We start from the raw sequence: 14,559 nt of genomic DNA, 5'->3' as shown, positions 1-14,559 counted from the left end.
GTTGACAAGTTTTATGAAGCATTGAGTGACATCGTAGTCAGGGTAAACAGCAAGGATAGAATAGTGCTAATGGGCGATTTCAATGCGAGAGTTGGGAATAGAACTGAAGGATACGAAAGGGTGATTGGTAAATGTGGGGAAGATATGGAAGCTAATGGGAATGGGAAGCGTTTGCTGGACTTCTGTGCTAGTATGGGTTTAGCTGTTACAAATACATTCTTCAAGCATAAGGCTATTCACCGCTACACGTGGGAGGCTAGGGGTACCAGATCCATAATAGACTATATCTTAACAGACTTCGAATTCAGGAAATCTGTTAGGAATGTACGAGTTTTCCGGGGATTTTTCGATGATACAGACCACTATCTGATCTGTAGTGAACTAAGTATCTCTAGGCCTAAGGTAGAGAAAGTGAAATCTGTCTGCAAACGAATAAGGGTAGAAAATCTCCAGGACGAGGAAATTAGACGGAAGTACATGGATATGATTAGTGAGAAGTTTCGAACAGTAGACATTAAGCAGGTTCAGGATATAGAAAGTGAATGGGTGGCATATAGGGATGCTGTAGTAGAAACAGCCAGGGAATGTCTTGGAACAACTGTGTGTAAAGACGGGAAAAGGCGAACATCTTGGTGGAATGATGAAGTGAGAGCAGCTTGTAAACGTAAAAAGAAGGCTTATAAGAAATGGCTCCAAACAAGGGCCGAGGCAGATAGGGAGTTGTATGTAGATGAAAGAAACAGAGCGAAACAAATAATTGTTGAATCCAAAAAGAAGTCATGGGAAGATTTTGGTAACAACCTGGAAAGGCTAGGTCCAGCAGCAGGGAAACCTTTCTGGACAGTAATAAAGAATCTTAGGAAGGGAGGGAAAAAGGAAATGAACAGTGTTTTGAGTAATTCAGGTGAACTCATAATAGATCCCAGGGAATCACTGCAGAGGTGGAGGGAATATTTTGAACATCTTCTCAATGTAAAAGGAAATCATCCTGGTGGTGGTGTGAACAGCGAGGCTCAAGGGGAGGAGGAAAATGATGTTGGTGAAATTATGCTTGAGGAAGTGGAAAGGATGATAAATAAACTCCATTGTCATAAAGCAGCAGGAATAGATGAAATTAGACCTGAAATGGTGAAGTATAGTGGGAAGGCAGGGATGAAATGGCTTCATAGAGTAGTAAAATTAGCGTGGAGTGTTGGTAAGGTACCTTCAGATTGGGCAAAAGCAGTAATTGCCCCTATCCATAAGCAAGGGAACAGGAAGGATTGCAACAACTATCGAGGTATCTCACTGATTAGTATACCAGGCAAAGTATTCACTGGCATCTTGGAAGGGAGGGTGCGATCAGTCGTTGAAAGGAAGTTGGATGAAAACCAGTGTGGTTTCAGACCACAGAGAGGCTGTCAGGATCAGATTTTCAGTATGCGCCAGGTAATTGAAAAATGCTACGAGAGGAATAGGCAGTTGTGTTTATGTTTCGTAGATCTAGAGAAAGCATATGACAGGGTACCGAGGGAAAAGATGTTCGCCATACTGGGGGACTATGGAATTAAAGGCAGATTATTAAAAGCAATCAAAGGCATTTATGTTGACAATTGGGCTTCAGTGAGAATTGATGGCAAAATGAGTTCTTGGTTCAGGGTACTTACAGGAGTTAGACAAGGCTGTAATCTTTCACCTTTGCTGTTTGTAGTTTACATGGATCATCTGCTGAAAGGTATAAAATGGCTGGGAGGGATTCAATTAGGTGGAAATGTAGTAAGCAGTCTGGCCTATGCTGACGACTTGGTCTTAATGGCAGATTGTGCCGAAAGCCTACAGTCTAATATCGTGGAACTTGAAAATAGGTGCAATGAGTATGGTATGAAAATTGGCCTCTCGAAGACTAAATTGATGTCAGTAGGTAAGAAATTCAACAGAATTGAATGTCAGATTGGTGATACAAAGCTAGAACAGGTCGATAATTTCAAGTATTTAGGTTGTGTGTTCTCCCAGGATGGTAATATAGTAAGTGAGATTGAATCAAGGTGCCGTAAAGCTAATGAAGTGAGCTCGCAGCTGCGATCGACTGTATTCTGTAAGAAGGAAGTCAGCTCCCAGACGAAACTATCTTTACATCGGTCTGTTTTCAGACCAACTTTGCTTTACGGGAGCGAAAGCTGGGTGGACTCAGGATATCTTATTCATAAGTTAGAAGTAACAGACATGAAAGTAGCAAGAATGATTGCTGGTACAAACAGGTGGGAACAATGGCAGGAGGGCACTCGGAATGAGGAAATAAAGGCTAATTTGGGAATGAACTCGATGGATGAGGCTGTACGCATAAACCGGCTTCGGTGGTGGGGTCATGTGAGGCGAATGGAGGAGGATAGGTTACCTAGGAGAATAATGGACTCTGCTATGGAGGGTAAGAGAAGTAGAGGTAGACCAAGACGACGATGGTTAGACTCGGTTTCTAACGATTTAAAGATAAGAGGTATAGAACTAAATGAGGCCACAACACTAGTTGCAAATCGAGGATTGTGGCGACGTTTAGTAAATTCACAGAGGCTTGCAGACTGAACGCTGAAAGGCATAACAGTCTATAATGATAATGTATGTAATGTATGTATGTGTTAGATTTCCATCGTACGCGTTTGAGGTTTGGGCTTCACTGATAGCCTTGGTAGCCCTCAGTATACGCCACTGATGTGTTATGTAATTCAGTCAATTGTAAACCACCATTTATATGGTATTGCAAGGGAAAAAAAAAATTGTGTTCCCCTTCAGGGATAGCTGAATACAGGGGAATTTTAGAATTCAAAATACATTAGTTCGTTCCTTCCTGTAAATGCTGTAGGGAATATTTGAATCGCATTACAGTATATTACTATGAACTTGATGCTGTTACCATATAATACCTCATGTTCTAGGGCAGCTATCCCGTGTAGATTTTTCTGTTGCTATCTCTCTTTTCTTTTATTGCAATTGTCATTACAAAGATAAGCACTATCTGTTACTCTAGTAGGGCCTATTAACTTATTCTACAAAATACTCCTTTAGGCTGTTTTTTTTTTAAATTCATAGTAACAAGTTTTTTATGACTGAATTTCCTGCTCGAAGCAGGTGGATGTCATAAATAGCACATTGGCCAGCTAAAAAGGGCAAGTTGTTTAGAATTATCCTAATTACATACTTTCTTAATAACCATGTTGTCTTTGCATGGTAATCAACCTGACTGCCAGTAGCATAGTTCACGTGTTAGGTAATGAAATCTTTCTATAGATTGTGAATAGAGTCTGTGCACTATAAACTTATCCAAATTGCACAAATGGCTCATTCCACAGTCACTTGTATGACAAACATACTCCTATATCCAAATGAAATTGTAAAGATTTAGGTAGATTCAATAAAATACCGGTATTCCCCATACTTTCATGTAATGTTAAGTTATATTTTGTGATGATATTGTACATACATACATTACATTATCATTATAGACTGTAATGCCTTTCAGCATTCAGTCTGCAAGCCTCTGTGAATTTACTAAACGTCGCCACAATCCTCGATTTGCAACGTGTTGTGGCCTCATTTAGTTCTATACCTCTCATCTTTAAATCGTTAGAAACTGAGTCTAACCGTCGCCGTCTTGGTCTACCTCTACTTCTCTTACCCTCCATAACAGAGTTCCATTATTCTCCTAGGTAACCTACCCTCCTCCATTCACCTCACATGACCCCACCACTGAAGCCGGTTTGTGTGGACAGCTTCATCAATCGAGTTCATTCCTAAATTAGCCTTTATCTCCTCATTCCGAGTACCCTCCTGCCGTTGTTCCCACCTGTTTGTACCAGCAATCATTCTTGCTACTTTCATGTCTGTTACTTCTAACTTATGAATAAGATATCCTGAGTCCACCCAGCTTTCGCTCCCGTAAAGCAAAGTTGGTCTGAAAACAGACCGGTGTAGAGATACTTTCGTCTGGGAGCTGACTTCCTTCTTACAGAATACTGTTGATCGCAACTGTGAGCTCACTGCATTAGCTTTACGATACCTTGATTCAATCTCACCTACTATATTACCATCCCGGGACCAGATCCATAATAGACTATATCTTAACCGACTTTGAATTCAGGAAATCTGTTAGGAATATACGAGTTTTCCAAGGATTTTTCGATGATACAGACCACTATCTGATCTGTAGTGAACTAAATATCTCTAGGCTTAGGGTAGAGAAAGTGAAATCTGTCTGCAAACGAATAAGGGTAGAAAATCTCCAGGACGAGGAAATTAGACAGAAGTACATGGATATGATTAGTGAGAAGTTTTGAACAGTAGACAGTAAGCAGGTTCAGGATATAGAAAGTGAATGGGTGGCATACAGGGATGCTGTAGTAGAAACAGCAAGGGAATGCCTAAGAACATCTGTGTGTAAAGATGGGAAAAGGCAAACATCTTGGTGAAATGATGAAGTGAGAGCAGCGTGTAAACGTAAAAAGAAGGCTTATCAGAAATGGCTCCAAACAAGGGCCGAGGCAGACAGGGATTTGTACGTAGATGAAAGAAACAGAGCGAAACAAATAGTTCTTGAATCCAAGAAGTAGATTTTGGTAATAAGCTGGAAAGGCTAGGTCAAGCAGCAGGGAATTTCTGGACAGTAATAAAGACTCTTAGGAAGGGAGGGAAAAGGAAATGAACAGTGTTTTGACTAATTCAGGTGAACTCATAATAGATCCCAGGTATTAATCACTGGAGAGGTGGAGGGAATATTTTGAATATCTTCTCAATGTAAAAGGAAATCATCCTGATGGTGTTGCGAACAGCCAAGCTCATGGGGAGGAGGAAAATGATATTACGCTTGATGAAGTGGTAAATAAACGCCATTGTCGTAAAGCAGCAGGAATAGATTAAATTAGACCTGAAATGGTGAAATATAGTGGGAAGGCAGGGATGAAATGGCTTCATAGAGTAGTAAGATTAGCATTGAGTGTTGGTAAGGTACCTTCAGATTGGACAAAAGCAGTAATTGCACCTATCTATAAGCAACGGAACAGGAAGGATTGCAACAGCTATCTCATTGATTAATATATCAGGCAAAGTATTCACGGGCATCTTGGAAGGGAGGATGCGATCAGTCGTTGAGAGGAAGTTGGATGAAAACCAGTGTGGTTTCAGACCACAGAGAGGCTGTCAGGATCAGATTTTCAGTATGCGCCAGGTAATTGAAAAATGCTACGAGAGGAATAGGCAGTTGTGTTTGTTTCGTAGATCTAGAGAAAGCATATGGCAGGGTACAGAGGGGAAAAGATGTTTGCTATACTGGGGGACTATGGAATTAAAGGTAGATTATTAACATCAATCAAAGGCATTTATGTTGACAATTGGGCTTCAGTGAGAATAAATGGTAGAATGAGCTCTTGGTTGAGGCGCTGGCCTTTTGACTCCAACTTGGCAGGTTCGAACCTGGCTCAGTCCGGTGGTATTTGAAGGGGCTCTGATATGTCAGCCTCATGTCGGTAGATTTACTGGCATGTAAAAGAACTCCTGCAGGACTGAATTCTAGCACCTCAACATCTCCAAAAACCGTATAAATAGTTAGTGAACATAAAGCAAATAACATTATTATTATTATTATTATTATTATTATTATTATTATTATTATTATTATTATTATTATTATTATTAATTTTATTATTATTATTATTATTATTATTATTATTATTATTGGTAAGATTAATTAACAAATTCTTTATTCTAAAGTCGAACTAGTCATGTATGTGACAGGCAATCGCGTATGTGGCATAGTGTGAATATTTTACAAACTCGTGGTGTTCATCTGTTTGAGTGGGCATAGAAATTCCACTATTATTGCACGTGTTGGCAGTGTCTGAATTATATCGACTTGTTGTATGACAGCCACATCGCTCCCGAGGTACAGGGCGAGTCCAACAAGGGTTGCCGTTCTTCCTGCATACCGAGTGTCACTAAACGAGAGTGCGGTTGCCGTCACACCATTCCCTTACACCTGTAGAAAATCTGTCAATTTCGATGAATGAATTGGTAAACGGATAGAAAAACAATACTATTTGCTTTACGTCACACCGACATAGATGGGTCTTACGGCGATGATGGGATAGGAAATGAAGAAACGCGTACTTTTTGTTTTCGGAAAATCCACTTAAAGGGTTGCAAAGAATTGAAAAAGTGGGTGAATTTTGAAAATGCGTACCGGCATATCTACAGTATATGTCAAAAATTTAACATGTTACAGACATGAAACTTGGTATTTGGAAAGTCCTTTAAAAATACAAGAACGCATACTTTTTGTTTTCGGAAAAAGCACTTAACGGGGGGGGGGCGGGGTGAAAAAAGTGAATATTTTTCATAATACCTTTACCCTGGAACTATTCTTATGTGAAATTCCTTACCCCTCCAATATCAAAATGAAATATCCTTGTGTCTAACATTTGTATTGCTTGCTGGGAATGTCTTTAATGAGAATACAATTTTGAGGTCTAACATGTAGATGCTCGCTAAGGGAGGATTTTTGGATATTCCATTGCTAAGGGGGTGAAGGGGGGGGGGGGTGAATTTTTAAAATGTGGAGATCTATATCTCAAAACTTAAAAGTTTACAGAGGTCTAAGACTACATCATTTCGAGTAGCCTATGTACGCATTAAGGTATTCTTCTTTGAATAAAGCATGTGCGCTGTAAGATGGTACTTTCGAACATGTTTCATAATTCCATTTTCCCGTATAGTCATTTCATCTTGGATACGTGGTGCAGTATAGGCCTATACAATGTTCTAATCGACACAAGAATGGTATCACCAATTCCTATGCTTGCTACTGTCACTGAAACTGGGTTTATTTTCTTTCTGCAGTTTAAACCTGCCTTTTCCACTAAATCATTCACAACTGGCAACTGTTTATGTGATGATTCTAGCATTGCTCTCAAAGTTTTCTTCACTGCCTTTCGACAAGTTTGTGGAGTCCTGTAGGGAGAAGTCTAAGGGGCAGAGGTGTTTGGTAGTTCCACATCTGGATTCTTCTTCTCTTGGCAGCTCTGCATTTCCTCTGTTGTTCCCCTTTGCTTTAGCATGTTTCTTAGTCTCTTTGTCATAGTTGATGCCTTTATTTGTTGTAATATTTCCTGTCAATGTCTCACTCCATAAAACTAGCATCGTTTCTTTTTTTGAGTAGTACCTTATCTGGTTGGTAGCTTTCTTTGTTCTCTGATCATTGTCCATATTTTAGGTTTGAACTTGGAAAGTGGTCATAGATGTTTGCAGGTAGAGAGTGTATAATCTACATACTTTGAGACACACCATAGCACAGGAAGTGGAGTCTCATAATAATAATAATAATAATAATAATAATCATAATGTAGTATCCAAAAGAAAGTGCATATTGTTGCCATCTAGTGAGAATTTTTAGGTAATAGAATAGCTTTCTAATTTATATTTCACTGGACAAAAAATTAGTCACCCCTGGAGAAATCATTACAAGCGTCATTTAATACCATGTAACTCCACCTCTGGACTTGATAACCGCCTGGATTTGATTAGGAAGAGAGTCCACGAGGTTGTGCAGGTACATCGCATCCAGGTTAAGCAACTTGGTAAGGATTTGATCGGGCCGATGACCTTTGATGTTAGGCCCCTTAAAACAACAAGCAAGCAAGGATTTGATCGCGCAATTCCACCAAATTGCGGGGATACTTATGTTGGCGTTTTACCTGCTGTTCAAACATGTCCCACACAATGGGGTGATTTTGCAGGCAAATTGAAATGTACTAGGGTGGGGAAGTGTTCATAAAACTAGTCACATATGTGTCCAGCCCAAAGAACTTTGCTGTTGACATTTTTAAAAATTGGGATATCAGTAACATACTCATCATGCAGATGTTGACTGAAAGGCAACACGTGATCATCCAGAATGTTTAAATAAACATGCTGGTTCATGTTAGTGGTCACCTCAGTGAGCGAGCCCAATCTATTATACGAAAAACATCCCCAAAACATCACAGACCCACCTCCGGCTTGAACCTGACCTTGCACACATCCAGGAGGAAATGCTTAATTTGGCCCCGGTGCACTTGACGACATGTGTCATTGGAATACAGGCAAAAACATGATCTGTCAGACAACATTACATTCCACCAGTCAGCTACTGCCCCCGTTTGATGACTTCTAGCCCAAATCTAAAGGAATTGCTGCGTTGAGGGGGTTAAAGTGCCTTTTGGGGATCATTGTAAGTATCTAGGCGTTAATATAAGGAAAGATCTTCATTGGGATAATCACATAAATATAATTGTAAATAAAGGGTACAGATCTCTGCCCATGGTTATGAGAGTGTTTAGGGGTTGTAGTAAGGATCTAAAGGAGAGGGCATATACGTCTCTGGTAAGATCCCAACTAGAATATGGGAACCTCACCAGGATTACTTGATTCAAGAACTTGAAAAAATCCAAAGAAAAGCAGCTCAATTTGTTCTTGATGATTTCCGAAAAAAGAGCGTTACAAAAATGTTGCAAAGTTTGGGCTAGGAAGACTTGGGAAAAAGGAGACGAGCTGCACATTTGGGACAAATATTTCAGGTTCCCTTTGGGAATCAATGTCTATGTCATAAGTGGTATATTCCGAGCTGTCAGTGGAGAGATGGTGTGGAATGACATCAGTTGACGAATAAGTTTGAGTGGTGTCTTTAAAAGTAGGAACGATCCCAGTGTGAAGATAAAGCTGGAATCTGTGAGGACAAATTATGGCAAATATTCGTTTTCAGGAAGGGGAGTTAGGGATTGGAATAACTTACCAAGGGAGATCTTCAATAAATTTCCAATTTCTTTGCAATCATTTAAGAAAAGGCTAGGAAAACAACAGATAGGGAATCTGCCACCTGGCTGACTGCCCTAAATGCAGATCAGTAGTGATTGAAACGCGCTTCTGGTCTCTCTCAGTCAGGATCTTTTTCAGACCACAGTTCTGACTTCGTGTTTCGTGGCCATGCGTAGTACACCACTGCTTGTAGCCACATTTTTGCACAGCCCGCTGCGAAACGCCAACGAAACTAGCAACTTCACACGGCCAGATATGATTGCCCATCTTTGCCACTCTGTCGCATCCTTACATTTACCCATGTTGAAGTACACTGTCTGCTTGAAACATCGTCTTTCTGATCGCTACTGCTTTATGCTCACATAGAGGCAGTGTGCGTGCAGTTGATCATGGGACTCGTTCACTGTGCCATCTGTACATTCTTAGCCATCCATCTGTGCGTGCGCACTAGAGTGACTAATTTTTTGTCCGGTGGGCTTCTGTAACATACGAGACTCCTCCTTAAGTCATAAATGTGACCATATAGTAGCATACTTGACCATAAATGTGCAATAATAAATGGCATTAAAATATTTTTCTATAAATTAACAAATTAATTCATTTTAATTTTGAAAAAAAAAAAATTGGAAATTGTCATTCAAATATTATGGCCTGGGGGTATAAAAAGACTGGATATAGTCAGCAATAAACAGTAGTCACTTTAAATAAAGATCCGATGGAACAGAGTTACACTGACTGACCTGTGTTTAAAATTTATTTCGGAGTGTATGTACAACATTTGAATGATGTAATTTATCTCAATATCTCAACTTTTGAGAAAAAATAAAATCCACTACAAAGAAAGTCACATGGGTTTAACTGAAAAGTAAATGCTTGGTAACAATACTGAAGACAAAGAATTTTTGGACCTTGGTTTCAAAATCTGTGGAATGAGCCAAGTGCTTCTAGTTGAAGCCTTTTTGTATCAATTAAAAAAAAAAAAAAAGTAAAGTTACAAAGTTAGTGTCTTGCATCTATAGATGGTGGCAGGAAATAACAATATCTCACTTGCTCTATACCGAAATGCATTTTAAGTGGTAATGAGTTTATATCGGTATGTGAAGTAACTTTCCGATAACTGCAAATTTCCTTTTGGAAAGCTACCTCACATACTTTCTTAACACTTTAGTCACAATAGGGGTTTATTCTTCCCATTATAGACCATTTACTAGGATATCCCTAAAACTCGCATCTGACAGTAATTCATAGTGGTCTCGTGTGATGAGCCCCTTGTACAGCAGCTTTTAATTTACTACTCCCTGATTGTGCCAAATGTTCGAACTATCTGGGTGCTGGTCATGCCTACGCAGTAAAAGTCTTGCAAAACCAAAAAGCCATGTTAACATTTTACTCAGAATCATCTGTTTTCTGTGTATTTTTTGCTTGCTGTAATTTGTGGTTTCATTATTATAGTACCTCAATTTTTTTTTGCTTCAGGGTGTTGATGTAATAAAGATAATATTAGAAAATACCTAGTCATTATTTTCCTATCCATTCAGATGGGTTTTTTCTTCTTTCTTCCCCCTTCATTGCAGCAGATAATATAGTCGAATTGTGTTCAAATAGCTACCATGTAGAGTTTCAAATGTTTAAGATACTATTAGCATTTTGGATGTTTTTAGAACTCTGAAAGAGATCGCCACCATCATCGAACTCCAGCTACCCAGGTACAGTAAATGAACACACACTGCCTCTTTCTGTCCGAGTAGACTTTTTCCTTTTGGATCTGTTATCACTCAAGTCCATGTGCTTCTTGTGAAAGAGTTAAGAAAAGTAAATTATAAATGGGAAGAATCCATGGGAGTGCATTGTTAGTGGACGGATCCCTATGGCAGTTCTGTTATATTTTTTGTGCGTGCAATAATCCATTATAGCTAACCAGCTCAAACTGAAATGCCATTTGCCAATTTGATTGGCACCTTATGCAGTTAGTGCAAGTATCCCTATTTAAACTCCAACTAAATTGATTACTCAGAAAAGTGATATTTTGTTTTGTTGATTCAATTATTAAAAATACATTGAAAATGATTACTTTGCCATCATTTACAGAAAGAGCTCGAAACTTTTCAGCCCTTGACTGGTAGGTCCTTATCACTTGAAACATTCAGTTTTTATCATTGTTTTATGGAACACGAACTGCAGTTACTATGTTATGACGTGTTAAGTTTCTATGCATTTAATTCAAAGATTGGAGTATGAATAAAATGAAGATGGATGAAGATGGTGGTGATAAAAGTCACCAACCAATAAAATATCTTGCTAATCTGAAGGTTCAGTAAGGACTCTGTTATCTGTGATTATTGACATATACAATTGTCGATAGTTACCATAATTTTTGTTGCTGCTTTTTATAGACAGATGACTTCATTGCATTAGGATTTCCTCAATACAACAGCTAACGAGTTAATGGTGCTCTCGTGTAAGCCATCAGCTTGAGAATAATATGACCTGGATCATTTTCTTATAAAACAGTTTTGCATTATCGAACTGAGTAAAATTGTCATGCATGGGTGTTAATAATAATAATAATAATAATAATAATAATAATAATAATAATATCAGTACCATCTATCAGTTGTTTTAGACAAGTAACATTTTAAAAAACCTTTCACCCCCTATATGGGTTGAATTTTTTTAAATGCTCATTTTTGTTTACTTTAAATGAAGAGTTTATATAGTCTACCAAACATTACATCTTCAACCTTAACAACTCCTGGGATATAGGTATTCTTTAGGGAAAATAACGTGATTCCTTTTCAACCATTCATGATCATATTTTCAAAAATGGTTTCATAACCTCGCCTACATAAAATGAAATTAAGTACAATCTTAAAATTTCACATTTCTAGGTGCTGTGATTTGGACTGTGTGTTAATGAGTGTGTTAGTGAATTCAGCCTTCTATGTACTGTATATATAAAATAGGTCATAACAAAGGAGATAAGCACAAAATGCAAACATATTATCTTCTCTCAGGTCAGTCTGTGGTCGCTTCATAAGTCTGAGCAGTATATCTTCAGAAGAAAATTATTATTATTTATTGTAAGGTGTTTGCTAGAGATCTCCAGGTGGTTCAACACTGCTTGTGGAGGATATTAAGAGTTCTCAGATTCTGAGCATAGTTCTGGCGATGCTGCTTTAAGGACAGTGTTCCGTCCAAGGTCACTCTAAGGTACTTTGTTCTAGTTATGGTGAAAAATTCTGCTGCGGAAAGTGCATTCATTTTCTCATTCGCCGAATGAATATTTAAATGAAATCAAGACTTTTTTTTTTTTTACCCCCTTGGATGGAGTCTTCAGTTCTTGAAATATGTCTCCTGTATGAAAAAACATCTTTCCAGCATTTTTCAGCCTTCTTCTGTTCCTTAAACTGTACTGCTAATGGTAGATCGTCAGTGTAGAGAGGTTGCGATGGCAGTTGATCGCAATAGCCATGGCTTGGTCCAAAGCTTGCCTGGTTCACAGAAATATGCTCTAAAATGGAACTGCTTATTCTGTTAATGAAAGCCTATCGAAAAGCTTGTAGCAGCAGTTGAGGAGAACTATGGGACAATAACTTTCCACCTTGTTAGGTCTGCCAAGATACGAAGTAAAAATAACTTTTGTCTTTTTGAACTCTAGTGGAATTTGTCCAGCCAGTAGGATATTGGTGTAGAACCAGTGGTGGCCAGTGAAAAACGTGCTCAATGTGCTACAGTGGGAAAAAAAATAACAGAAACTCGCCTAATGCCAAAAAATGAAATCCATGTGGCACTACTCATTGCAGAACTTCCAACACTTCGGTGTTGAAGCCTTCTATGCATGACACAATCTTATTTCTGATGGATAATGTGGTAAGTGCATTGAGGCATTCCTGGGATAAAGTGTTCCTTAAGAATGTTTCTACCTTTGTCAATGATGAAAAGCATCTCTCGGGTTCTGCTGTCATAATTGGAGCTGTGATTGGAATCTTGAGTAACTTTGTCACTTCCCAGAATGTGTCCTGTAGATTGTGTGATAGTATATGCTGAAGCAGTGGAACAGCGCCTTCAGGGTTTTTAAAGTCCTTCCCTCTCATACAAAATGCATAGTTTTGTCTTCAGCTTGCTCTTGTCCAGAACTGAGTAATATTGAACAGCTGCTTCAAGTTCCCCTTCTGGAAAGTTTCCTGAGACGTCACAGAAGTTAATAAAGAGTTAAATAAATTTGCTTCATCAAGATGATTTAATGAACTAAAGTGCTGGTGAGCCTTTTGTGTCATTCTTTCTCACACACTTCAGTTGTGTCAATCTGCCTTCTTCCATTTTCCTTCCCTTACAAATTAAGGAAGATTTTGTTTCAGCCTGGCAGCTCTGACCTATGCAATCTGCACCACAACACCTATGATATTAGACACTGCATTCCTTGCTTTAATCGCATCTATCGATCTTGATTGTAACTGTTTGTATAAAAAGTTTACATGTTGTATTATTTTGCTAAAAAAGTTAACCAGTAAATAAATTCTTCATTATTCAAATAATGCTGCAAACTAATTGCTCTGTGGCAAGTTTTGTCATGTGGCATTTTTTTTCCCATTCTAGCATTCATTCTTTAAAACTTTCCTTGTTTTGAAATATTACATTCACAGTTCTAGATTTAAAGTTCCTCCGAGTCACAGGACAGCTCGGAATTTGACGAGCCACCATTGATTGCAATACAGCCTAGCATTGTGGTGACCTTGGAAAGTATGTGGGGAAAGGTGATAAATCAAGGAAAAGCACCCTTAGAGATTTGTTTTGTGAAGCAGCTTTTTCCATCATTAAGCTCTATTGATGAGCATAGCAATGTATGAAGTGTGCACTAGGATAATGAATCTTTTGCTTGAACTCTCCCTCTTGCGCAACTCATCTTGTAACATCCATCAAATGATTGCGCAATTAGTTTGTGAGGTTTATTGTCAAACAGGATTTAGTTCATTTAAGATGCATTCAGAAATTGCATCTGCACTTTGACCAACACCGCCTATATTATAAGGCTTGTGCGCTGAGCAATACTTCTGCCAAGAGTAGTCGTACAAGTCCTGTCCACCCGAGAGCAGATTCTACTGGTGGGCACTTGTAGAAATTTTTTTTTTCTTTCTGGATTACAATAAATAAATATTATATTTCTATTGACATACATCGCTAATTTAATAAAATCTGGTTTATATCCATTGTTTCATACACTAATACACTGTAACTTACCTGTTTTGACACTGAAAATCCAGAAAATTATAAAGGGAAAGATGACAATCAGGTCTATACACATGTTTTGAACTATATCCAAATTAGTATATTTAATAATGAAAACATTAATACATCTTTTATAAGTGATAGCTTTGATAATCATATTAGTAATGATGAATATAGAGTAGTGATGAATAAAAATAATTAAACTTATCTGTACAGTATGTATTGCAACCACATTCCACCGCATAAATCCAGGACAGTGTGTACAATTAAAATTCAAATCAGGCTTCACTTAATTTTACAGAATATGTTTCTCTTTCTAGGGACAGTATCCTTCACAATGCTTTGATTTTTCTTTTCTAGTGTAATTATTGAGAAGTACATTGGTTTCATCTAGCTTGAGAACCAGTCTAGTACACATGTATAGTTACAAAAATGTGTATAGGGCTAATTAAGTTATTTTTCCCGATGATACATTTCAGGATTTCAACGTTCCTTTCAACAATATATTATGAATTATTA

General features: G+C 38.2%; 1 protein-coding gene across 6 annotated transcripts in view; it reads left to right on the top strand.

Annotated features, from left to right (window-relative positions):
- Positions 1-14,559, top strand: part of DPCoAC (dephosphocoenzyme A carrier) — a 569,632-nt gene that overhangs the window by 11,823 nt on the left and 543,250 nt on the right. The window contains exon 2 of one of the 6 annotated variants that reach the window (XM_067140244.2): positions 10,476-10,520. The exons of the other annotated variants lie outside the window; for them this stretch is intronic. Within the exon in view, the coding sequence (XP_066996345.1) occupies positions 10,476-10,520 (45 nt within the window). The remainder of the gene's footprint in view (positions 1-10,475; positions 10,521-14,559) is intronic. 6 annotated transcript variants of the gene reach the window in all.

Source organism: Anabrus simplex, chromosome 2, assembly GCF_040414725.1.
Source record: "Anabrus simplex isolate iqAnaSimp1 chromosome 2, ASM4041472v1, whole genome shotgun sequence".
NCBI lineage: Eukaryota > Metazoa > Arthropoda > Insecta > Orthoptera > Tettigoniidae > Anabrus > Anabrus simplex.
This window is presented reverse-complemented; position numbering and strand designations above follow the sequence as displayed.